The following is a 27,000-nucleotide window of genomic DNA, read 5'->3' as shown; positions in this document are numbered from 1 at the left end:
CAGCATCACTGTGCTCTTGGAATTTTTCTCACTGGTGATAGCGATCACATTGTGGGGCACGTAATTGGCACATCAAAGCAAAGAGGGTTCTTCAGGGTGGATAACATAGCAGTGGTCCAGATCATGAGCAGACAGCAAGGGCTGTAGAGTTGTTGAAGTTGTTGTGAGTATTTGTGCTTGGATGTCTGAGAAATGACATTTTGTTTAAAGCACAACACATGCCGGGAGTGAACAATTACAATGCAGATGCTTTGTCTCGTTCACAGTGGGTGAGATTTCATGAACTAGCCATGGAGGAGTAAGACACAAGAATGCTCATGCCGGAGGAACTAGGAAACAAAGGATGTTACAATTCGTGGTAGGGTCGTTGGATGAGTCCAGTAGGAGAGAATACGGGCAGGTATGGTCAGAATTTTTGGAAACTGGGGTGCAGACCGCTGGGGTGGAGAAGTACAGAAGACATGGTGCAATTTATACTGATGATGTCTGAAAGGGGGTTGCCCCAGGTGGCCATAGCTGGGAGCTGGCGGGATTGCCTTCATGGGCAAATTGGCAAGTGGTTATGTGTCATCAGCAAGGGAACTAAGGAAGAGAAGGCTCGAAGGCTGGGCAAGGGAGCAGGGTTGCAATGAACAAAAGAGGCAGCCCTTGTCATGGCAGTTATTTAGCAAGGTCATACATGTGTTGCAGACAGTATGCGGCAGAGACGAGGAGGCATGGTTGCTCGCCACGCTTGTGTCCTGGATGATTTTTGGTGCCTTTTGAGTGCCAGCCTGTTAGGTGGAAGGAGTTGTGCTGGAAGGATGATGCTTGACAGGAAGACAGGCTGGATAAACTGCAACATAACTCTAAAATAGCCCAGTCGTGGAAGGGCAGGAGCGTGGCTCTGCCAATTTACAGGGTACCTTCTAACTGCCCAGTACTTTAGGGTGACAAGTGGCGAGGGACATCAGGAGCTGCAGGAGTGGAGATTTTCAAGCATGTGGGGTTGCGGTTATGGCATTCCAGCTGCTGTTGGTTCTACCCAAGGCTTTAAGGAGTTTGGGGGTTCTGGAGGCACTATATGGGACCCACTCCTTCCGCAGTGAGGCAGTAACTGAGGTCTGCAAGAGGGGATGAGCTTGTGAGGATATTATGCCACAGAGGTGGTAGTCAGACTGATTTTTGAGATATGTGTGGTTGGAAGGGTTGGATCTTTGAGATCAGGGGCCACTGTTTTAAAATTCTGATGGCTATCCGCTACAGGTTCCATTCAATTCCCCCAGCTGCAGAGGACATTTCCATTTAGGTAGTGGGACATTCATACAAAATTGGCAAAAAAGCAAGCGGCGCAGAGGGGATACGGAGGTAACACGGGCTTTGACCGTCATCTGTTCCCAGGTAAATGGTGGGGTAAAAGGCGTATGGGGTGGAAAGTGTTACTGGGAGACTTAAACTGCATATCGGCAGGCAGGCAGATGACAACACATGTTAGTTATTCTACTTGGAGAAAATGATCTAGTGGTAGAGAAGGGAGTGGCGGTGTTGCATGCAATGAAGCAAGATTTATTGGAAATAAGGAGACAGAGGGCAGGATGCTTCGTGATATGGATGGAGTTTATTCCTAGACGAAACTAGACAGGGGCCAACAGGCAGGCAGCGATTGTCAGGGCTGCCAGGAAAGTAAACGGGGAGATGGGTTGTTTCCAGAGATGAGGGCTTTGGTCGAATTGAGCATGCGGACATTAAATAGGACAATGTTGAGTTCTACCGGGGACATGGGGTGCTGGAATTAAGAGAGATGCTGGAGAGGATGCTGAATATTAGAAGGTGATTGTGTCCTGAGAGACAGTAAGGTGTAGGGGTAGAAAAAGTCAGCAAGCAGGCCTTTTTCTAGGAGTCATTAGCTTGGAAAGTTTTGCCTAAGTTTACATAAGCTATATTGGCCTTGCCATTAGTAAACCATGCTAAAAGGGAGGGGGTGAACTAGGCAAGAAGTTAAATGTTACATACAGGAAGTTAAGCAGTTTGATGTTATAGAGACAGTCATAGGCTGTAGGGAAAGGTTACAAACAGTAGAATTGCAGTACGATAGGTAGCAGATAGTTGTGTGTTTGGAATTTGGGGGACATTAGGGGTGGTGGGAAGGAAAATTGATAGTTGATGATTTTGATACTGAGGTTTAGTTTTGTAAGGAGGAAGGCCCAGGGAAACATTTTGTGATGTGTACCTGTTTCAATAAAGTGGCATTTTTAATACAAAATCAAGTGGTCAGTGGTCTATGCTGCACCCCTCTCTCCCAATGTGGGTTTTAGGAGCAGTAGAGCAAAGGGATGTCCCCCCCCCACCCATGAATTTTGGAAAAGCTTTTGCTTCAAGGCACTCTGATTGGGACAGGTGCCTAAAAGGGGGTTGCTTTGTAAAAAATAATAGTTTGTTGCTCGAGACAGGTTTTAGCGGTGGACTTGAAAGTTTTGCATGCGTTTACATAAACTTTTCTGGCCTTACTGTTAGCAAACCATGCTGAAAGGGAGGGGGTAAATAACCTCTCACCTGGATTTGGCAGGAAGTTAAAGGTTACGCATAAGAAGTTAAGTGGTTAGATATTAATAGAGACAGTCACAGGCTGTAGGGGAAAGTAAAGGTTACAAACTGTAGAACTGCAGTACAATAGGCAGTAGATAGTTGCAGGATTAGGTATATGGGGTTCATGTTTTGTATAGTGATGTTTTAGTTTTGTAAGGCGGAAGGCCCAGGGGAAAGTTTTGTGATGTGCACCTGTTTCAATAAGGCAGGCTAGCCTTTCTCACACAAAATCAGGTTGTAAGTGGTCTGTGCTGCTCTCCTCCCTGCCAAAATGACAGATCTTCCCAAATGTGCAGATAAAGTCTGATGATAGATGTGTTTGGCTTTCTATATGTGCTTCCTTGACCTGCTGTCACCAAAAAGAGCTGTTATACAGATTTACGCAAAACTATAACATTAGCGACAACACGCAGATGGCCCGCCGCGGCCTCGCGCAGCTGTGGAACAGACCTACCTTGGATGAGACAATTCTGTTGTCGCAGAACTTCTGTGGGATGTAAGCATCTGTTTCAGAGCCTGGCCGGTGTCCAACATACACTGTGCGCGTGCCAACTCGATTTTCTTCGCCGGGACACTATTGAAAAATAAACAGAGTAAACAATTTAAATTGGAGGCTTTTTGTTGATATAATTGCCTGTCGCCAGCAATTGATAACTCCATGGTTAAAAGGAGACGAGCTTGCATTTCAAAGGTTTCCTGCAGCCTTGTGAGCCAATTATAATTCACCTTCTGAGGGAGCTTGATGCAGTCTGGGGCTGTAGGAAACCAAGGTCCCCACCACCGTTTACATAACTTTAAATGCAACCACTGCTCTAAGAACAAACCCTCTCACATGGCCAGGTCTTCCTCATCACTAGTCCTTTTACTAAAAGCAGACACTGCCTTCAAGTTGAGTTTGGTGACAATGGTCACTCAACACTACTCCCATTCTGAGTAAATCTCCAGTTTGCATCCAAAACATGATTACATGGGGCAAATCGAGTAAGCAGTCATCACTTGTATTGTTTACGAACCACAAAATGGGGAATTACGTGCGCTATTAGCACGGTTCTCCCCATTCCAGGTGATTTGGGGGAAATTTCCAGGACGGCTAGAGCAATGACAATGCTGTGGTACAATTCCTGTGGGAGTAGCATTGTTTAGTGGCCATGATGGGGTCAATTGCATGACTAATATGAAGACATCTAAACCTAATAAAGACAAAGTCATGCTGAGTTGAACACATGTTCATGGTTAATGTGGCGTTAGTCTCAACCTAATGTGAATAAATATTATTTGCCGTGTAAGACGTATTATAAGATTATTCAACGCCTTTACAGGGACAGATTTTTTTTTTTAATCTAAAATAAGTTGGGGAGAAGTTCATCCCAACTCGTCTCGTAGCCATGTTTACTACTTCTCTGAAAAGCACAAATCTGTTATTTTCACTACTTGCATACAGGGATCTTCAACATACCATATTGCCACACTCCTTTCATATGAATTCAGCCTATCCCTTTTTTTGTTATGACAAAAAAAAGTTAGGATTTTGACAAAATTAGACAGAAAAGGCATAGAGCATAATGTACTCAATACTCTGGAAAATGTGACACACACTAAACTACATAAACAAATGACATTTAAAAAATATCTATTTTACTCCACAATAACATCCTCTATTATGTACTAATGAGAATTGTTTGGTAAAGGTTAAGAGAGGAGGTATGGCAAAAGACTAACGGTCTTACTTGGAGTTTGGTGCAAAGAATACTACTTCAAAACATGACAGATATTCCATCCGTTGTATTACAAGTGCCGCAGACTGTCAAACACTTGTGAAACGGCAAATTATACATTCGCCACATTTATGAAGGAGTATCCAGTCTGTCGAACTCTAAATAAGGCCATAAGATTTTACGATTAGGATTAAGATAGGACAGTTTCCTACTTCCCCCTTCCGCAACCGGTCAGTCCTTCACTTCTTTCAGTATTACAGACATAATAGGGAGCACCCTTACAAAAGACCTTTGAAACTTCTTACTGGGCCTCAGCCTCAGTTATGGAAGTTTCGAAAGCTGCCAGAAAGATGGTCGAAATGAAGGACAAATCCATGAAGGAAACACACTTGTGGAGTGGCGGAATGCTGCGCGAGAGTGGGTGAGCTTAGAGACTTATGGACTTTGTAGTCACTGTTGACTGAAACGATCTCATCAAATTACACTTCAGTATGAATACTGATTCGACGCCCAAGAGGGCCATAGTGTGAGAGTTGGGGGTTTTAGATCTACTCTGGCATGGCCTTACTTTGTGTGCATTGGGGCGCACGACTGCAAGTCATAATGCCCACGAATGTGAGACTGCCACAACACTAGACATTGGGTCCACTCATGTCAGGCGGAACCTTCCTTGTACAAGTATTGAGGCATTATCCAAGTCAAACGTTTCGACATACTACAGTTGTGGAAAACTGTACAAGAAATTGTTGTGATCCTTCACTTTTGGACCCTCCTGAACTTTGTCCCTGCTGAAGTGGGGAAACTTGAATATTCGGTTTATTCTGGAAATGAAATGTATAGCATTATAATTTGGTTTGGACAATAAAGAAACTACAATTATGACTGAAAAAGTAAAGGACTGAGATAAAAAATCTTCAGGTTTGTAAATTCCGGGTTCGTAGTTGGCATTACTGGGCATGAGTACCATCAACTGCACCCTAAAAGCAGGCACTTTCCCCAACGACAGGAAACGAGCAGTGGTCAAGTCCCTCCTCAAGAAGTCCACCGCAGACCCAACGGACCTCAAGAATTATCGTCCCATCTTTCTCCTTCCCTTCGCGGCGAAAATCACTGAGAAGATAGTCAACATCCAGCTCACTAACTTCATAGAAGCCAACTCGATCCTCGACTCTTCGCAATCCGGATTCCGCAGCAACTACAGCACCGAGACCACCCTCCTAGCCGCCACGGACGACATCTGCACACTCCTGGACCAGGGCCACGCGGCAGCCCTCATCCTACCAGACCTCTCAGCAGCATTCAACACCGTCTCCAACCACACACTAACCGCCACACTCCACCACGCTGCCATCCGTGGGAACCGCCCTCGACTGGATCCGCTCCTTCCTCATCGGCCGAACTTAAAGAATCAGACTCCCACCCTTCCTCTCCGAACCCTCAGAAATAAGCTGCGGAGTACCCCCAGGATCCTCACTCAGCCCCATGCTCTTCAATGTTTATATGGCCCCTCTCGCCACCATCATCAGAAAACACAGACTCGGCACCATATCCTACGCCAACGACACCCAGCTCATCTTCTCCCTCACCAGCGAACCCTACATCACCAGACACAGATTCCAGGAAGGCATGAAAGATGTCGCCTCCTAGATGAGCAACAACTGACTTCAACTCAACCCAGAAAAACTGGAATTCCTCATCCTCGGATCCACCCTCTCAACATGGTACAACACCTGGTGGCCCACCACCCTCAGTGAATCTCCCCCACCCACAGACCATGCCCGCAACCTCAGCATCATTTTCAACTCCTCCCTCACCATGCAACAAAAAATCAACGCTGTATCCTCCACATGCTTTAACACCCTCCACAAGACCTTCAAATGGATCCCCCCTGAATCCAGAAGGATCATCACTCACTCACTCATAACCAGCAGACTGGACTAAGGGAATGCCCTCTACACCGGAATAAACAAATCTCTACTCCTCAAGCACCAGACAATCCAGAAAGCCACAGATGGACTGGTCCTCGGCATCTCACTACAACACCACATCACCAAACACCTACGTGAACTCCACTGGCTCCCCGTCGAAAAGAGAGTGACCTTCAAGCTCCTCACTCATGTCTACAAATTCCTCCACAACATCTGAACCCAATACCTCAACGTAAGAATCTCCTTCTGCGCACCCAAGAGAAGCCTTCGATCCGCCGATCTGGCCCTAGCCGAAATCACTTGCATCCGCAGAGCGGGAGGGCAATCCTTCTCCTACATCGCAGCCAAGACCTGGAACTCTCTCTCTCTCTGTATCAAACATACCCCCACACTGCAAGCCTTCAGGAAGAGCCTCAAGACCTGGCTCTTCGGAAAACACGTAGCTGCACGCAACTCCCCCCCGCCCCCCAACCACCTTGAGACCCTTGTGGGTGAGTAGTGAGCTCCACAAATCCCGGAGACCGACTGGGTTATGTCAGCAAAGAAAGCAATACAGGAAAGAAGTAGGTCTCCCAAATAATTTGTAAACATGCAAGGGCATAGGAAGAAAAATTATGAGTTGGAAGTAATTTTAGGATTCTATGTTAGCGGAAGGCTTCATGTGGGAATGATGCTTTTTACACTTTCAATGCAGAGAATCGCTTACTGCTGCCAGCCTTAGAGCATGGATTGATAATGCACTCTTGATCATACTGATGCAAACAGCCATGCTTTATATGTTTTTTCTTCTTAGTGTTGTTTATCATTTAATAAAACGATTAAGCATTATTTAAAAAGAAAAACATTCTTTGCGATTCCCCTTGAGGCAGTAAACCCTTTAAGAAACCATTACGATATTCGTAATCTGACACTAGTATACCTTAAACGTTACCTTGTTATTTCCAGTAGTTATCATCACATCCTACAATTTTCTTTTTGCCCAAGTGGGTCACATGTCTTGACCACAGGAAGCCTTAAAAGAACCCTCTAAGAATCACACGAAAAATAGGTTCACCTAGCAATGTTTAAGCCTTACTATAGGGAATCAATGGAGTCCATTAGAATTACAAAGCCATGCCAACATGCACTGATGGCATTACCAATATCAGGGGCACTTGTATGGAGGCAGAGGGTGGAGGTATCAGGGTGACCCGATGGTCCTCTAAGAAATGAGGGATTACCAGGGAAAGTTGATAATTCTTGGTCTGACTACCCTAAGAAGTGCTCATTTTGTGCGAGACTTTCTCTTGGAGATTCTGCCTTCTTTGATCAACTGAAATCCCCAGTTGAAAGTAAACAGGTCCGCGGTCTACCTTAAGATGTTGATTGAGCATTATTATACTCTGTTCTCCCAAACAGACAGTTCACTGGCACTACAGTTCTTAAGTTCCCTCTACCAGTAGAATCACGTTCATGTAGGAGCTCCATGGGTCGTTTTGTGTGGTGGTAACGAGTTACAAAGTGGTGCCTCCAATGGACGACACAACATCTCCATGCATTCACTATCTGTTCCACACCAGACCACTAGTCAGACAGTCACAGTCTGGAAGCTATTGTCTACCTGACAGGTATGTTTTTTATTAACCACTTAACACATTGCTTGCTTTAACAAGGCACACGAATGGTCCTGATGTTGTCTTCTTGTTTATGTAATATATATTTTTTCCTGGAAGTCAGGCACTGGAAGCATGAGGGGTCATAAATCAATATTAAAGTGCACACCTTCCATTAGATTTATAAATAAAAAGCAAATGGGTGCATTTGTAGCCCTTTCGGAAGACGCTTCTGGTCTCTTTCCATGCTGATGGCAGGCACTTAAGGCCAGATCATGACAGCGCTCCCTCCATCCGTTTGGGCCGATGATGGAGGCTATTTTTAAACAGGCTTACGCAGGAAGATTTTGCACAAATTCATCTCTTGACAAATGTGCTTGGAGCAAATTTGAAAGGATTCAACACGTCGATTATCCGCCTGCTGCATTTCGGAGATGTGCTGAGTCAAGTTACCAGAAGAGGCATTTCATTTTACATACACAAGCATTTAACAACCAGATTTGCAACAACAGAGAAAAAATTAAAAAGGAAAGAATTAAGAGAATAAATAGAAAATATACAATCTTGCTTCAATTAATTAGCACAAACCACTAGTTGCCTGGCAGTATGATTTCAGGTCCCTAAGGTAATCAGAATTTGGTACAATGTAAGGGCCTTAACTGGTCATTTAGAGTTTGGTGGAATCGTGCATCAGCCATAAAATGCTAAAGCACAATTCTGCCAAATCTGTAGTTCATTCACCCCATTTAGAGCTGGGGGAATCGCTGGGCTCCACGGTGAATCCTCAACCACCTCTTCTGGTGGAGATGCTAGACCCAATGGTCTGTTCACCACAGGATCGTTAGGTCATGGGGTGGTCGTCTTGCCCTAGCTAGTGAGGAGTGGTCATCGCTAGCTTTCCCTACCTGGGCCATTGCTTAATTTGAGCTGGTTGCAAATGGGGCCCATTAACACTTATATTTGGGGATCAATCGGTTGGTTTATTTCAGACAGTATATCCAAACCAAAATATAGTAAAATTAACATGACTTAATTCTGCTATGCTTCAATTACACTTCTCAGTGGGCTTTGTCACTCGAGCTTCAAGATGGCAGCACCATCCTGAGCTCTGTGCCGCCGAGGTTTACTCCTGCAGCCACCTTCTTTTGGGGCAAGTACCAAGATGCTTCAAAGGGTGGAACAGGGTTCAGAACCTCCTTGTGCCTCAGATGTGGCATTGGTGCAAGTCTTTTGACCCTCATCCAGTAAAATCTATAGAGACGTGCCCATCTACCTTCAACCTGAAGTGATCACTAAATGAGAAATGGTCTTTGGCGCAATAAGAGTTTCTAGTGCATGGGTTTCTATTGCGTTTAGGATAAGGTTGGCTGAACGTAGCACATGCTATGGGTGATCCAGCTGTTGTAGGAGTTAATACCAGTCTGGATTTAGACCACAAAATGCCATGATGGCTTAATCTTTCCACCCTGCATCCGCCTTAGGGAGAAGAAATATTTTGGAGCCTAACTAAATACAAAAGTATTGTGTGATGTCTCTTAGTAACCTATACATGGTGAAAGCATTGGACTATGTGATAAGAAATAGGCAATGAATGTGTCCCAAAGGTAGGGCAGTACAAAAGCAAGAAGTGAGGGCTCCCGTAATACATTTTTGCAGTCTTGGTCCTGCTCCTGTAGTGTAAACGTTGTAAGCTTCAGGGAATCATATAGCAACATCTCTATGCAAGGTCTAACCCAGGTGGAAAGAGCCCTGATGACATATGTAAACAGTCTTTATACAAAGGATTTATGGAACTATTTCAAGACAAAAATTACTTGTTGGAAGAGCAAAAGATGCAATGTATGTTCAATTGCCTTTCCGTTATGTCCACCAATGCAACTCCAATTAGTATTGTGATTTTTTTTTTGCCCTGATGTGAAAGGTGTATCATAATGTTCACTGCTCTCTTGCCGAGTACATCTATAAAAAGTACAAATGAAACATGGTATGTTGTATTCACGTTGGCCTGCACGCACTGACATTACTTTTTGGACTGCTCATCCATTCTCCGGGCATACCTGTGAACTTCAAAATAAATGTCACAGTGAGAGGAGGTGGGTGGGGTGGGGGACTTGGAGGAGGCAGGGTCTCATTCCAAGAGCTACACAAGGGGCATTCGGCCCTCTACCAAGCCCACCACCCCCTCCTTAAAAACAAAAATAAAGTGCTGCTGAGGCTGTTGTCGATGTCCTGAGTTGTTTTCACACCTCTTAATGGACATCGGCTGCTCAGAGCTTCCAAACACAAGCCGGAAATAACACACTTTGCAGTCGTTCCCAGCTCGTCTTCCCTGCCAACATGTGATTTCGGCACCTCACTGGGTGACCATGTGAAGGCAGCCAAAATCGTGTGACACCGTGAGGCACTGTGCGAGTTAGCAGGGCAGTCAGTGGCTTTCAACTTTCAGTTCTGGTGATGAAAACTGTTGTGTTATGTACTTACAGACAACTTTCTGAATGAACTTATGTCTTCTTATATGTGTAAAGAAGACTACTGCAAATGGTGAGAAACGGGAAACGGCCACTACAACGAAGCCGTTTCCACGAAATCCTTAACCACGCATGCAAAACAACGCATGCGTGGTTACCGCTAAAGCCTTTACCACGCATACCTTTACTACGAGATTTGTAGTAAAGGCATATGTGGTAAAGGTAAAAAGTAAAAAAAGGGGGGGCTTGGGGGGGTCTCCCCCCCCCAAAAAAAACTCACCAGATATCACGTTGGGATATGAAGATAATCAGCGTCATTTAAGAGAAATCGGGAAAAAAATATCCGTTTCCTCTTAACGACGTATGACGTCACCACGCAAGTATTCGAGGTAAATGTTATGCTTGGAAAACGAATTCCGTTGTAACGCATGCGTGGTAAAGGCATGCGTTGCAACGGAATTCGTTGTAACGTCATACATTCGTGAGAAACACATTCAAGACGATGGCTCTGACTTGTAAGGGAAAATGGTTAATTGAGGTAAAAAATGGTGGACACGAAAATTAAAAACGCCAAGTTATAGCAGAATCAGAGGGGGTACTCCTAAAACTCTGATTTCGAAACATTAGCCATGGTTAAGTCACACAGTTATTCAGATTGAACTGGATCTCCCATAATATGTTTCAACTCCACAAAACATCATACCCTTAGTAACATTAGTTACTGGCATTAAGAGGCACATCACCACAGCTACTGTGGCTAGGACACTGGATGAAAATTACAACTCCAGTGGAATATATGGAGCACAGCGTAGGGGATTTACAAACCATTTTGAAATCTGATGAAATCTGTATCTGCCAAACTGAGAACCAGGATATGCAGGGTACATCTTCCACACATCTGCATCGTTACAAAAACCATCTACACACACCTATTTATAGTATTTTTAAAACTTCTGGTATAAATCAGATGAATACAAAAAATATTGAAATAAAAAACTCACTTTATGTTATCCTCTTGAACAGATAACATAAGTTTACTGGAGGCTAAGCAAGGCTTTTATGCAAAATATTCACTGTTAGAAGATCTTTTTTGCTCTACTCTGATTAAAATGGTCGCCTGAAACATCAAATACTATGGAATTGCAAATGTAACCAAAATATTTCTCAAAATCAGAATATACTTCTACGAAAGTAAGAGTTGTAATGACCACATAGTCCCTAGTAAGTCTTTCCAACTAAATTGCCTTAGAAAACTAGGATTAAATTATTTTTATATTTATTATTTATACTTTGCCCTATAAATTCCGAACAGCAGATACAGCTCAAAGTATTACTACAGAAAGGCAAAGCAAGCAGCTACTGAAAAAGAAAAAAAGTATAAGCGAGGTAGTGAATTAGTATCTGAAAAATATTCAAACAGAGCTTAAAAACACATCTTCATCGACCACATACAATAAAGCCTTTTTCTTAAGAATCAATTTTAGAAAAAAAAAATCCCTTGCCATACAACTGTTTCCATAAGGATATTCTCTTATTGGACCTCGTCAAATTGATTACTATCAGTGTAACGGATATCAACAGTAGAGACGTTATTTCCAAAGGTTACAAGCGCCGTATGAAGCACTCGATAAAAAATGTCATTATTACGTGTAGGGTGTAAAACTCCATGACAGTAATCAGCTAACTTCTCAACCTGTGTACCAAAGAGAAAACAATGCAGCTACATTGAATTACAGACTTGAATAGTAATCCAATAAAGCAGAAGTAACAGCAAAAAGCAGGAATTTCAGGTCTCAGGCAGATCAAGTGGGGATTAAACACGTGTTGATGTCAACTCCTAATTTATTACATCCACGGGTCAGAACTGCTCTTAATACTCACAAATATCAGAACTGTGCAATTGATGGTCAAACAAACATTCCATCTACAAAACCATGCAGCACCTAGTTCAATATATTGAAAACAAGGTTGAAAACTATTACTTAATCCTTCAAGATCAGCATCAATAGCTCGAATAGTTTATTACATAAAACTCTCCAGTCATCTGTAAAGATGGCTGTAAAAGACATAACATAAAACTTAACAATTAACAACCACAAATACTCCTAGATCACCAAACGTTCATAGCTATAGGCTTAAAAAGCATTACAGTATATTGGAAATTGTCCTCAAATACAAAATCCTCAGCCTGGTGGGAATCTGTATACTTGGTTAGATCAAATGAGTTTACAGACAATAATCTACTTAGCATGAGGGTTTGGAAAGTTAAGTCTGCTTTATTGAGATGACAGAGGCAAACTGCAGTGTCAACAGGCACACCCCTTTAAGACATCAATGTGTAAGCAGGGGAATGAGTTATTTGTATAAATGTAGGCTATCACACAAACTGTACACCAATGTCAATGGAGCAGTACAATAAGTAAACACTTTGAATTACAAAATGCTGTTTATTCCCTTAAGCGGCATGGGCTTGATATGAAGTGAAGAAACTGCCGATAAAGAAATAACTGCATGATCCATGGATAAATGGAAATAACGTCTCATTTGCTCCTTTCTCTGAATTCCATTCCACACACTGAAATCCTATTATCTTACAAAATACGCACAATATTGCGTATTTTGACTGCTTAGATCCAGCCATCTGAAACTAATCAGAGTCCCGAAATTTAGACGGGCCAGTTGGGGCGGAAGAAGTTTCTTGGTGCACACAGCACGGGCCTGGAACCGGCTGCCTCTATCTATAAAAAATAGCCCATCTCTGGGGTCCTTTAGAAAAGTAGTCAAAACTTGGCTATTCACTGCGGTTATCTAGGTTGCCCGTCTCAGAAGTTTGCAGTCTGTCACAGCGCCAAGACGCCTCCAGGCATTTGCACGCTTTACAAATGGATAAATCAAATCAAATCAATCAAAGCAAATATTCAAACACAAAAATAAAAGGCAACAGGAGGTAATTTCTTAATGGAAGGACTTCAAGAAAGTGGAGCTCAATGAGCATTTTTGTCACAGGGTGGCATACGCTAGTCTCCATGTCAACTCAGACCATTTTAATTTAAGGCTACACTGACCTCAAAGGGACTCTTTCTTCAAATCTTTAAGCCCTGGTGCAGTTACAGTTGCAGCCCAATGAACATCTGGTGCAGACACCAAGGCCATCATGCCACTTTCTGTATGCGCCATTGCTATGAAGGAGGGGAGCAACCGAGGATCACAAGTTCCAGCACTGAATGTAAACAGCGTGGGGTGGGTGACCTGGGTTCATGACATCATTTCCTTATGTTCGGCATGGTGTTGGCTGCCAACGTTTGTTTTTTGGTTTTATGAAACTGTTCAAGGGGGCTTGTGTGTAAGTGCACAATGAGCAAGAGCAGAATGATCACTCACTGAGGTAAGCCAGTGGCTGAATGGTTGACCTGTGCCCCATGCTTTGTTTTGTATTGGGTGAAACAAAAATGTGAATGTCAGTCAGACAGACCAATGGGTGAAGAGAACTGCCTGAGAGCCCCTAGAACCAAGTATATAAATATATGAATTATTTGATTAAAATCAAAACGTCTTGGCTAGCTCCAGATCGAAAAACTGTCTGGGTAACCAGAAATAGCGGTACCGTCGCAAGCACATATGCAAAATATAGTTCTGAACTCATTCATATTTAGCAAGGTAGCATTGTGATTTATGGTGCTGTATTGTTATTACCATTTCTAACAGATGGAAGTGGGTGCAGATGTTTGGCATATGGTCGGACTTGTGTCGCGATTGTAAAATACTAGAGGGAGGTCACCGACAGATTAGGGTTGGTATCAGGGATCAGACTAGAGATTGCAATTAAGCATGGTCTCCTATGGGTGGTCCTTCTCCCCCCAAAATAAAAGGAACAGGAGCCGCTTTGTGTTGTTGGGGTTTCTGCTTCCCATTAAGCAGATAGCCATACAGCGGTTTGCAAATACTAGACCATCTGTGTAGGCCTGGGTCAGAGATAGAGATGTATGGGTGCTAGCCGAGGAAAGGCATATGAGTGAAGAGCATACAGACAAGAAAGTACAGGATGATTGTATGACATGGGGTGACCTATTGTGTCAGCTAGTGAGACCTGCACTTGCTGAAGGGCTTGAGCGACTTAAGGTACTATTGATACACTCGCTTCCCTATAAATGCCACGGGTGTAACACAGTAAAGCAGGAGAACATTTTGCAGTGCAAGCCATTGGATGACTAATGGCCATAAGTATTTCCCTACAAGTGCATGTGTTGCCTTGTGAAGAACACCATGTACTTTCTGATTGCAATATGGATTTCACGTAAATATGCCCAAATGTTTCAAAGAAGAAGTGATGTTTTTCGTGCTTGCAATCTGGCTGGCTAAGGGTTGAGGCATGTGTTACGCCAAAAAGATTTTTGTGCTGTTTATGGAAAAAATTAAAAACAATATTCCCTTTCTTATGGATATAAATAACAGGTGCCTTCCCTCTTAGTCTACCTTCCTGAAAAGATGCTAACACTACGTTATTGGGAGCCCGGAACACAAACACTTCCTGTTCAGGAAATGAAAATGGCTCCTTTTTCCTTTACAATCTCCAGACACAAAAAGCATAGAGCTGAAGCTGGACCGTGTCAGTGAATGTAAATATCCGGAGATGCTGGGTTCTCCAGAGGGAGAGCAGTGGTGCCAGGCATGTGAAGTCGATTCCAATAGCCCGCTCCAGCTTCAACTTCTGGGAAGAACAGCAGTAGCTGTTGCGTCCATCACATCAGATGGGGCATCTCTTTTACCGTCAGTCCCAGGCCTAGCCGAGGTAGCATCAATCTAGCTCAAGCGCTCTGCTGTGGTACTATATTCTCAACAGCTACAGATTTTAAGGCACTAAAAACGCTAGGCGACGTAACAGTAATGCAATGTAGAATCAGAATATTAAAACACTACTTAACATCTCTGGACTGAAAAATACTAATTGACAAAAATGCATATACGGCAAATTTAGTTAACACACCATATACCCTAGTGTGGGGGGTATTCAGAAACATGTTGCAGATGCTTTCCCTCATTCTTCTCAAAGGTAGGTGTAAGTGCCTTTTCAGAGTGGGTAAGGGATATTTAAAAGGAGTGTAAGTGAACATACTTACCCTGTGGAGAAGTAAAGTTACAAACACAATTGCAGATTACCTCCTCATTTACCTATGTGGATTTTCAAATAGGGGCTAAGTACATTTTGCAAAGTTGGAGTACTACTGCATTTCCAAAGCCACAACCACCATCATGACACACAACCCTGTTTTCAAGAGGGAATCTCCCAGTCTCCAGGGGACCTCTGTACACCAGCAGATAGACACCCTCCGACCTCATTGAGAATGGTCCGGTAAATGGAGTGATATTTATCGCACCTGTTAAGTGTCAACTAATAGCCAGTTTTGGGGGAATAACACGTAGATTTAGATGTTTGACAGCAAAATCCATGTGTTTCAGTAAATAAAGTGAATTGTTCCCCATGATAAACAACGGCGGGTTTGACTTTCTGATATTTACCACAAAACTGATAACATAACTGTGTGCCCTAGCAGCAGTTACCACACATATTACAATTAACCGGGTCACTCGAAATAAGAGCCCCCAATGCGAAAGACATTTTAAAAAAAGATAGCAGTGGGCTTTTGCAATTTATGTACCCAGGATCTAGAACTTTAAAGCATTTGTGGACTGCATCATCGCCTTTGACCCTGAACAGTGTTTCACTCCCTTCTGGCTAAGTTTACACCCTACAAATACCACATACATACATAAGCTGTCAAAGACTTTCAGGAGTTTTCGTGGGAGATTTGAGAATCTCACAGATGTCAGTGACCTTCTCGAAATGTAGGAAACAAAACCACAGAAGTAGATTTCTGATCTTTTTTTCATCCTGCATTTGTAAATTAATCCCATGAAATATCTCTCTACTGCATGTCAAGTCATTCAAACTGATGCAAAGCTGTTTTACGCTAAGCATAATTCTTACATGCAACTTGATGGGCGTAGATCTTTGAAAGCGTAAGGGAAATGTTTAAGTCCACATATGACACCAGTAATGACCTTTGGGGCACCACAAACAAGAAAGCCCAGTGGTTAAGATCAGTGTGGGTCTATGTGTCTATTATCCTTATTCTATGGTTCCAGCAACAGACCATGAAGTCTGATATGACTCTAAAAGAGCTCTGCGTGGCGCTATCAAAGGGCAAATTCGATAGAAAGCAGAACTGCATGAATGGAGGACACGATACCAAGTAAGGAAATGCCACACAAGTTTTAAGACTAATCGAAAAGCTTGAGTATCTGCTCCCTAGCAAAGAGTTTAAACAAAGCCCCCACACACGAACACAGCTGACAAACAAGAAAGTGTACAGGGCTCTCGTGAATAGAAGATAACTGCTGCAATATAAGCTATTGCACATGACAGTAAAGGGGCACATTTTCCTGATTTTCAAGTAATTTGCTCATTAATGGGGAAATCGAAATAATTGTTTACTTAGCCTCCATACTCTAAGTTTGTATGGACTGACCTGCCCCATTAGAAAAGAAACTGGTCTTTCCCCAGCACTGGTTGCAAAGATGCAAATAAAGAAAATGTGCCATGTGCTCACGGATATACAGCAGGCTTTAGACTGCACGTCTGGGCATGATGTGGGTAGACAGCCCTTCATGCAGAGATCAAAATTGTGGAAGGATTCCAGACAGCACTACGGGTTTAGATGTAATTGTTATGGTTGCTTTATTTGCTAATCTTTCTGTTGCTGTTCAGGGTAGCAAGTATGCCCCAGAATGCAGTTCTCTTCAGAGTTAGCACATAGTTCTCAATATGGCGTGCCTCTGGGTGCAGACCACTGGGAACTTCAGTTCACTGCAGGAACGTCTAATACCAGCTTCTCTCAGCTTCAAGCATTCTCCAGCTCTTAGCTCTTCTCCTCTCCTACTTCGCAATTGTTAATTTGTAACTGCTGTGGTCTAAGGACTCTGCACTGATTGCTTATTTGTGAACTTCCAGAACTAATGATCCCCTGAGAGCAGGCTGTTCCCTTGATGCAAGTTTTACGAGCTCTGTACAGGTCATTCTAAAACAGGTACATACCATAAGGCTCTTATGCTGCATGGGTTTGTTAGTGCATCCTTTGACCCTCTTAAGCTTGGTTAGAAAGCCCTCACTGGGTGTACAATTAGGGTCACATTTATGGTGAAAATATCTCATATATGTTATATGCTCCAAAGGCAATACAGGTTCAGTGGGAAACGTGGTCCTTTTAAGTCTGCGAAGAACGATGTACAAACTGCCAAAAAGGGGTATGCGTTTACAGTGGTGTGTCCATGCCTCACTATGGAATAATCACAATTTGAACTCGCATTTGAGCAACAGGTGAAACCTTGTCAACCTACTACAACAGGATTTTTTTTTTTACAAATGCCACAAAAATAAGAACGTTAAAAACGTTCAAAAAATAATATATGCTGACACCTAAAAGTACAAAAGTCATATGCGCACAATACAAATTCGAAATATAACAAATTATTTTGCACTGAATTTTAATGGAGAAGTGTGGACACTTCCTAACAAGCATGTGTACTCAGAACAGGCATAAAAGCCTTCCTTGAAAGTCCTTTTTTAGGTTTAATGTACAGCACAGGCAAGTACAATACCTATTGGTCTAAGAAATTATACTATTGGCTTTGAATATCTGTAAATGCAACCTGAAGAGACAGTATAGACAAATAAGGGTGAGTAAAATATATCAAGCATTGACAAAGCCAATAAGTCTTGCTTGTATGAGCCACTACATGTAAACACAGGCATTTAGAGATGCTTGTAATTGTAACATCTTGTATAGCGCAAACTGCCACCCTACGGGTATCCTGGCGCTTAGACTTGAGTATGACTGTCATGTAAGCAGACAGAAGTAACAGGGAATTGGAGATCATTCCTTGTGAAAGAGCCAAGTTTTCAGGCTCTTTCTGAACTCGGTCAGGGAGTTAACTTGTCTGATGCTCTGAGGTAGCTCATTCCATAATTGTGTGGCAGCCACACAAAGCCCTCCCCCCCATCCTAGAGCGCTTAACTCTGGCAGTCGTCATCAGATTTGCGCTGGAGGAGCGGGTTGTGGGTTTTGCATTCACAAATGCCTTTTACTACATTAAAACCAGGCTACTAGCTTTACGAAAGTTGTGAAGTAGCAAAGTATTTGCTTTTTGTATAGAATGCATCTAGGTGATAAAGTATTGAATTTGACAAACAACAGGATGATTAAGTGTACTTTTCAGCTGTACAATATCCCCGCATGCATTCACATGTTATGTCATATAACCAATTGCCTGCAGTAAGAAAGTAACAATGCATTTATTAGAGCTAAAACCGGCTTTGTGTATAATTTAAAGATGTGGTAACAGCACATCTACAGGCAGCTGCACTGTCAAGCCAGAACTAAGAAGGAATTACGAATTATAAAGGAAAACCCTGCGGAATGCGGATGTAAACATCTGATCAGTCAAAATGTAGTTAATGGTGGTTAGTGGAACAAGCCAATGGTTGAAGGGGGCTGAGCCACTGGGATATGCTGTATGTAATGTGGACAGAAGCTAAATCTGAAGGACAGGTGAACAGATTGATGGATGAAGAGGGCTGACCAAAAGTTCCTCAAAGTGTATATATACTATTCTTTTATTTACTATTGGATTTTTTTAATTAAATGTTGGTGGAGATCTAAAAATGATAGAAAGCTGTTGAAATTAAAACTAGAAATTGGTACATATTTATTCTGTATGGAAAGTGTGGTCTGATACAGACTAACCAATTGGGTGACTTGGGCAGATATTTGTGCTGTTGGATCTGGAAAGTGGGCTGGAGCATTTACTGAAAAGGAGCTTGCAGGGTGTATTATCTACGGAGGAAGATTGATGCAATGTTTTCTTGAGTGAACTTTAGGTGCACAAGTTATTGCTGTCAACAAAACTGTCTCAGAGTAAGAAGTTGTACTGGGAAACTAACGGATGCCATCAAGAAAGTCAAAGTGAGATTCAGACCCTAGTGGGGAACAATAAATGTTGTGGAAACAAGTAAAGCAATTGTTTGGAAAAGTTGCCACCATTGGCAATCTTAACAGGGAAGGATGATCAGGTAGACAGGGGCACCAGACATCTCATAACGTAAGACAGTGCCAGATCCTGCTGGGCAAGAGACAATGCAAATAGCGAGGCAAAGGAAAGCCAAAAGTTAATGGGTAGATGCCTTTGAATCACACCTTTGAACAAACTTATTCGAGCAATCTACAGAGACAGATTTGTTAGCATGATTCCTGGCTGTCAAAATGACACCTGCTACCCAAACACGGTGTTTGGGAATTAAGGTACAGGACCAAACCATCTTACTGCTGCGGGGCAGATCTTTTGTCCATGGGTGATGAAACGGTGGCTGAGTGCTGACTGATTAATGTATCAGATCCACTGCGCCCATTCTAGGATGATCAAAACAAGTGATGCACAATCCTCCTGCAGTACTATTGAGAAAAGAGGGTTAATCGGAACAAGTACAGTAGGCCCTGAAGCAAGATTCATCTGAAAGCATCTCCCAGGTAACCATTTAGAGAGGTGTATGGAACAAAACTAAGGATGCCAGGAGAATTTGTGTGTATTCCTCGACTGGTTCCTGAAGGACCCTGCTTTTTTCCTGCCAGCCGTCCCTCTCTGGTTTTGATGTTATTCTCTAGTTGACACCCTGCGATTCTCTGAGTGCTCCCCCTAGGGTGCTGCAGGCATGGAAGTGTACTCCTGTGGATGCTTGGGCACCAGAGCTTCAAGAAAACTGTGAAAGTTGATGGGCCAGACTATCAAACATAATTCTAAGCAGTGCATGGCTGCAGTGGCCGAGATAAAAATCTTATAGCTCAAACATTTGATTTCCTTCTGCCAGTAAAATTGTGAATTTTGATCCGCCAGTAAAATACACAATTTATATAGCCCATGTTCCCTTGTGAAAGGTAAACAAATGCCGCATTTGCACATGCTTTTTATGTTTATTTTGCTTTACTTCATGAAGAGTGCACACTTTTCCCTGGGAAAGGAACAATCAGTTTGTTTTCGAAGAAAGTACTGTACTCGCATTAAAATGCTGTGTTTGATTGTTAGCTGTGCAGAAGATTCCAGCCCGATTCAGAACCTACTTCTGGAGTGCCAAGGCGACTTTTGGAGGAGATTTCCAGTTTTTAGGGCACTTACAAAAGTTTCCCAGGCCCAAGAAAATTCCCTTCCAGGCAATCATAGATTCGCAGAACTTTGACAACATGCAAAATTTACTGAGAAAGATTGTCCAAAAGGGTGGCATATTCGCATGGGTAAATTATATGCAAATATGTTTCTTCCTCTTTTGCATTACGAAGATAGTTTCCATGTGGAGAACCCTTATCCTGCATCACTGTAAATTATGGAGGTATTCCATCCTCTTTCCCACCCTGGATAACAAGTTATGCCTGCCTTATACAGGAGTAGTTTGCATGCTTTCAGAGTGGGAAACTATCTGCACATTCTTTGTGAATGTCCAGAGACCAAAGAATTTCTTGGTGTTCCCTGCAATACGCATGACAACCCACAAAAAGCCCACAATTCCACCCTTGCTTTTATAAGTGTGAAAGTACTGATGCATGTTACAACAGTGAAACTTTGGCAATCCCAGTTGTGTAAACTGGAACGAGAAACGTAATCCTTCCAAATTATTTTGTTGTGTGTGAGAAGTTGGCCTGGTATGTGCTGGCCGCTAATTAAAGTGTTAACAACCACAGGGGCTGTCCAACACCCCGAACCCGGGACAGTCAATCAATACATCTAACAATAGGTTCAGGGAAGGGATCACCCAAAACACATTAACTTTAGGTTTACAAACAGTATAGAAAAGCAGTTAATCAAAAAAAGGATAAGAAAGGATAATTGAAGAAGCCCTTCAAACAGTGTTTCTAGTATCAAATAGACATTATTTATTATACATAATACAAAAGGTTCTAAAAACAATTACGCTCAAGACAAAGTGCTGGTATACAAAAAAACATATCACAAACCAGACATGTGGCAAACAAAACCATTACATATTTCGGTAAAGGAAAAACACAAACAAAAATAATGTGTTCTTAATTCAATTTGGGCCACCAAAAAGCGTTGACGGCGTTTCAAAAGCTATATTATTGTGCGGTCATCTTCAGGACTCACAGTTTACTTGAGCGTTACATATTTGTATAAAATAGTTAGGACCAATCATTCATTATGGTCATCCGCAGGATTTCAACAAAATATGGCACCGGCGTGTAGAGACACGCTGCGTCATGAAGCCTTAGAGGAGTCTTATCAGTGACATCAAACTTCCACCAAACTGAACACCCATTTAATTGGCTATTCCAAAAAGGATACCAGCGGAGATAGTGCAGCGTCGAATTCATAGTACCTCCTTGTGTCTTCTTGTAACCTCCCATGAGAACATCCCCTATTACATGTGTTGTTACTCCCTAGGTTTTAATTACAGCCTCAAAGTACTATTTTCTCAAACTCAAACTTAAGAAAAAGCAGTATTTTCTTAAAAGGCTTCAGGCAGAACACACACTTGGTCCAAAACTAGGCTGACAGTGGTTACTTCAATCACTAGAACATCTCACATTTATATGAGACCGTCTTTAAATTTCCCTTCATCAGCTCCACACAGAGTACAACCTAATCTGAAATTAATGTAATAATTATTTTGTCGCAATTCAAAGCCACAAATTGTATATATGGACATAGCTATTTGAATGTACTCGCAGTACTGTCTTGTATGCAATCCATTATCTGTAGGGTGGATTTACCATATCTTCTGCAGGGTGCAGTAACATACGTGATCAAAAGAGGTCCTCTCGGCCACATATGGTACAGCATCCTGCAACATGGCTAGGTAAAAAACACTGCCATTTATAATGCCAATAACTCCAACTTTGCAGACATGCAGTGCCGGTGCCTTGCTCACTAGGGTCCTCTAGAAGCAGCTTGCGGTACTGTACCTAGACACGAAGTGCTGGTGCCTTGCTCACTAGGGGACTCTAGAAGCAGCTTGCGTTATTGCAATGAGACAGGCAGTGCTGGTGCCTTTCTCACTAGGGACCTCTAGGAGCAGCTTTCCGTACTGCACCTAAACATGCAGTGCTGGTGCCTTGCTAACTAGGGACATCTAGGAGCAGCTTGCGGTACTGCACTTAGATACACAACGCTGGTTCCTGGCTCACTAAGTAAGCATTTGTAATGCACTAGGTCTTGCATTACTGAAAGTATGAGCTATTGGTGTTGCATTATTATTTGTCAAGTCAAGTCAAGTTAAAATTTATATAGCGCACTACTCTCCCGGAGGGTCTCAAGGCGCTTGATGGGGGGGGTTGTTACTTATCAAATAGCCAAGTTTTGAGTTGTTTTCTGAAGGAGAGGTGGTTCTGAGTAAGGCGGAGGTGGGTGGGGAGAGAGTTCCAGGTTTTGGCCGCCAGGTAGGAGAAAGATCTTCCTCCCATGGTGGTTTTACGGATACGTGGAATCGTGGCGAGGGCTTGATTGGACGATCGTAGTTGGCGGGTGGGGGTGTAAAAGGTCAGGCGCGTGTTGAGGTATTTAGGTCCTAGGTCGTAGAGGGCTTTGTGTGCGTGGGTGAGAAGACGGAACGTTATTCTCTTGTTGACGGGGAGCCAATGAAGGTCTCTCAGGTGACCGGAAATGTGGTCGTGGCGGGGTATGTCTAGGATGAGTCTGGCGGTGGCGTTCTGAATGCGTTGGAGTTTTTTCTGTAATTTGGCTGTGGTTCCAGCGTAGAGGGTGTTTCCGTAGTCCAGTCGCCTTGTGACAAGTGCTTGAGTGACTGTTTTTCTTGTTTCGGTGGGGATCCATCGGAAGATCTTTTTGAGCATGCGTAGGATGTTAAAGCATGATGATGGGATGGCGTTGACTTGTCTGGTCATCGAGAGGGAGGAGTCTAGAATGAATCCCAGGTTGCGAGCATGGTCCGTTGGTTTGGGCGCGCTGCCTAGGGCTGGTGGCCACCATGAGTCATCCCAAGCGGAGGGTGATGATCCTAGGATGAGGACTTCCGTCTTGTCTGAATTTAGTTTTAAGCGGCTGTTCTTCATCCATTCGGCTACGTCTTTCATCCCTTCGTGCAGGTTGGTTTTGACGGTGTTTGGGTCTTTGGTGAGGGAGAGGATCAGCTGTGTGTCGTCAGCGTAGGAGATGATGTTGAGGTTGTGTTTTGGCGTGCGATGGATGCGAGGGGGCTCATGTAGACGTTGAAGAGAGTGGGGCTGAGCGAGGAGCCTTGGGGAACGCCGCAGATTACTTCGGTGGCCTCTGATCTGAAAGGGGGGAGGCGGACTCTCTGGGTTCTTCCGGTGAGGAACGATATGATCCAATCCAATGCTTTTCCTTGTATTCCGATGTTGTTGAGGCGTTGTACAAGGGTGCTATGACAGACCGTGTCAAATGCTGCGGAGAGGTACAGGAGGATGAGGGCAGCTGTTTCTCCGTTGTCGAGTAGTGATCGGATGTCGTCTGTGGCTGCGATGAGGGCGGTCTCGGTGCTGTGTTTGGCTCGGAAAATTTGCAACACCAATACCTCAAACTATCAGTAATGCAAGACCTATTGCATTGCAAATGCTTGTTCTTGTTATATCATGGAAACTGCTAGAATATCCTAGATCTGTGGTACTCAAAGTACGGCCCGCGGGCTGCCAGCGGCACGCCTCCCTTGGCGGCCCGCAGACCTTGCAGGTAATCTACCCATGGGCCCCCCAGAGAGAGAGAGAGAGTGGAAAGAGAAATACTGGAGAGAGAGAGAGATTGGAGAGAGAGTGGAGAGAGAGAGTGGAGAGAGAGAGAGAGAGTGAGAGAGAGAGAGAGAGAGAGAGAGAGAGAGAGAGAGAGAGAGAGAGAGAGAGAGAAAGAGAGACAGCGAGATAGAGATAGAGAGAGACGGGGAGAGAGAGGAGAGAGAGAGAGAGAGGAGAGAGAGAGGAGAGAGAGAGGAGAGAGAGAGAGGAGAGAGAGAGGAGAGAGAGAGAGAGTGACTGAGATACTGACTAAGAGAGAGACTGAATAGCAGAGAGAGACTGACTGACAGAGAGAGACTGACTGACTAAGAGAGACTGACTGAGGGAGAGAGAGACTGACTGACAGAGCGGGAGAGACTGACAGAGAAACTGACTGACAGAGAGGGAGATTGACAGAGAGAAGGAGACACTGACAGAGAGAGAGACTGACAGAGAGAGAGAGACTGACACAGAGAGAGAGAGACTAACAGAGAGAGAGAGAGAGAGAGAGACTGACAGAGAGAGAGACAGAAAGAGAGAGAGAGTGACTGACAGAGAGAGAATGACTGATAGATAGACTGACAGAGAGAGAGAATGACTGACGGAGAGACTGACAGAGAGAGGATGACAGACAAAAAGAGACTGACAGAGAGACTGGCTGACAGAAAGAGAGAGACTGACTGACAAAGAGAGACGGGCTGACTGGGAGAGAGACTGACTGGTTGACAGAGAGAGAGAGGATGACTGACAGAGAGAGAGAGAGAGACTGACAGAGAGAGAGAGAGACAGAGACTGACTGACTGACTGACAGAGAGAGGGAGAGACTGACTGACAGAGAGACTGGGAGAGAGAGACTGGCAGAGAGAGGCTGACCGATTAGGAGAGACTGGCTGACAGAGAGAGAGAGAGAGAGAGAGAGAGATTGACTGACTGACTGACAGAGACTCTGACTGACTGGCAGAGAAAGGCTGACCGATTAGGAGAGACTGGCTGACAGAGAGAGAGAGAGAGAGAGAGAGATTGACTGACTGACAGAGACTCTGACTGACTGACAGAGAGAGACTGACAGAGTCAGAGAGAGAGAGAGACTGACAGAGTCAGAGAGAGAGAGAGACTGACAGAGAGACTGACTGACAGAGAGAGAGAGAGAGAGATTGACTGACTGACAGAGACTCTGACTGACTGACTGAGAGAGAGACTGACGGAGAGTCAGAGAGAGAGAGAGACTGACAGAGAGACTGACTGACTGAGAGAGACTGACAGACCCAGAGAGAGAGCGAGAGAGAGAAAGAGAGAAAGAGAGAGACTGAGATGGAATTGGGGTCAAATCTCTTAATAGGGCTATTGTCTGCTCATAAAAATGTATTATCAAATCCAAGATAGACTGCCGGAGGATTGTCAGCTAAGGATATCGAGAATGCAAGTACTAAAAGTTAAGGCATATTAACTATCTGGATCATACTGTTGATGTTGTACTGCAATGGGTTGCGAAATAACTTAGTTACGATTGTGCTATAGCCTTACTCCCCTACCCCCAGCAACTGAATAGTCTGGAGCAGCAGTTCTTAACCTCAGGTTCACAGACACCTATCCGTGAAGACTATTCAGGGGGTAAACAAATGTTTAGAAAATTAAATATTACCACATTCATAAAGTAGATAGCCAAAAAAAATAAAATGGAAAATGCTAAATCTCTGTAAATGTGGAATTTGAAATTGGATGCTAAAACATAAGTTGTTATCCTTTGTGGGAGCAGCACAAGTACAGCAAACGGAATCTAGAGTGGATGATTGGTGGCCTGAACTGAAGCAGCACTGCTGTGCTCCAACAAAAGGAGAGCATGTATTAGGATGAAAAAAGACTGAGAAATTCTAATGTTTGTTTACCATTTAGGGAAAACAACTACATATTGAAAAGCTCCAGCCTTTCCATTAAAATGTTGTTTATAATTGTTTGTTAAATGAAATAATGTTTTATGTATGTGTTTAATGTATAGTTGTTTCTGTATGGTTGTATATTGTTTCGAGGTTCTACTAGCTTAGGCAGGGGACTGCTGTTTCTGGTAGTGATTTGGTGGGGTTCCACAGAAGTTAAAAGGTTAACAACCAGAGAGAAGGGAGTCAATTTACTAAGCTCTGTTTGCTAGATGTTCACTGAATCGTTTGTGAACAAGGCTTAGTTTTTCTGATACGACTGATGTGGTAATCCGCTGCATCGCAACATGCACATTTTAAGGAGATCGTAAAACCTTGTGCCTCATGGAAATTCATGAAGCAGGGGCAGATGCGCGACGACATTAAGGCTAAAAGGGCTTTAGCCCCCTGTCCCATTGTGTGTCTCTGCCCGGGTTGCTACAGCTTGAGCTGCTGCTGTATCGGCTAGGCAGTGTCTAGGGCAGAGCTTTCCAAACTGTGTGTCCCGACACGGTACTGTGTCGCCTGCCAGTGGTCAGTGTGTCGCAGGATGACAGGGCACTTAGCACATAACTGCTGATAAAATTAAGAGGCATTCCTTTTAAAGAGTGTCTCGGAGTCTGCCGCAGCAGCGCGGACTCTGAGACACTCTGCTCTATGGGGTCCGGGCAATTCACAACAAAGCCCCATTAACAAGTAAATGGTCTTTTAAAGACCTGCGAAGTACAGCCAGGAATTATTTTTCTACAAGAACGTTTGATCTATCTGTGTGGCGTTTTATAAGATGCTGCAGTTGCCATGTGTAGCATTTGATGTGTTCAACCAGCTGTAGTCTAAATACTCCTGCAGTAACGCATGCCAATAGCAGGAATTGGTAATTGTGACACAGCTGAGATTTCTGCCAGATGGAGTGATATTGTCGGTGGGGCGGTTATATCCGTATGGTACAGGTGAAGTAGAGTAAAGGAGGGGACGTGGTCTCAGCAGCCTGCCGAGAAAGATGGGCTTTATACC

General features: G+C 43.5%; 1 protein-coding gene across 5 annotated transcripts in view; it reads right to left on the bottom strand.

The window, feature by feature from the left end:
- ATP11C (ATPase phospholipid transporting 11C (ATP11C blood group)) overlaps nt 1-27,000 on the bottom strand; it is a 905,856-nt gene that overhangs the window by 612,909 nt on the left and 265,947 nt on the right. For all 5 annotated transcript variants that reach the window (XM_078688608.1, XM_078688607.1, XM_078688609.1 and 2 more), the window contains exon 2: nt 3,020-3,139. In XM_078688608.1, coding sequence (XP_078544734.1) covers nt 3,020-3,139 — 120 coding nt within the window. The remainder of the gene's footprint in view (nt 1-3,019; nt 3,140-27,000) is intronic.

This window comes from Lissotriton helveticus, chromosome 4_1 (genome assembly GCF_964261635.1).
Source record: "Lissotriton helveticus chromosome 4_1, aLisHel1.1, whole genome shotgun sequence".
Lineage (NCBI taxonomy): Eukaryota > Metazoa > Chordata > Amphibia > Caudata > Salamandridae > Lissotriton > Lissotriton helveticus.
This window is presented reverse-complemented; position numbering and strand designations above follow the sequence as displayed.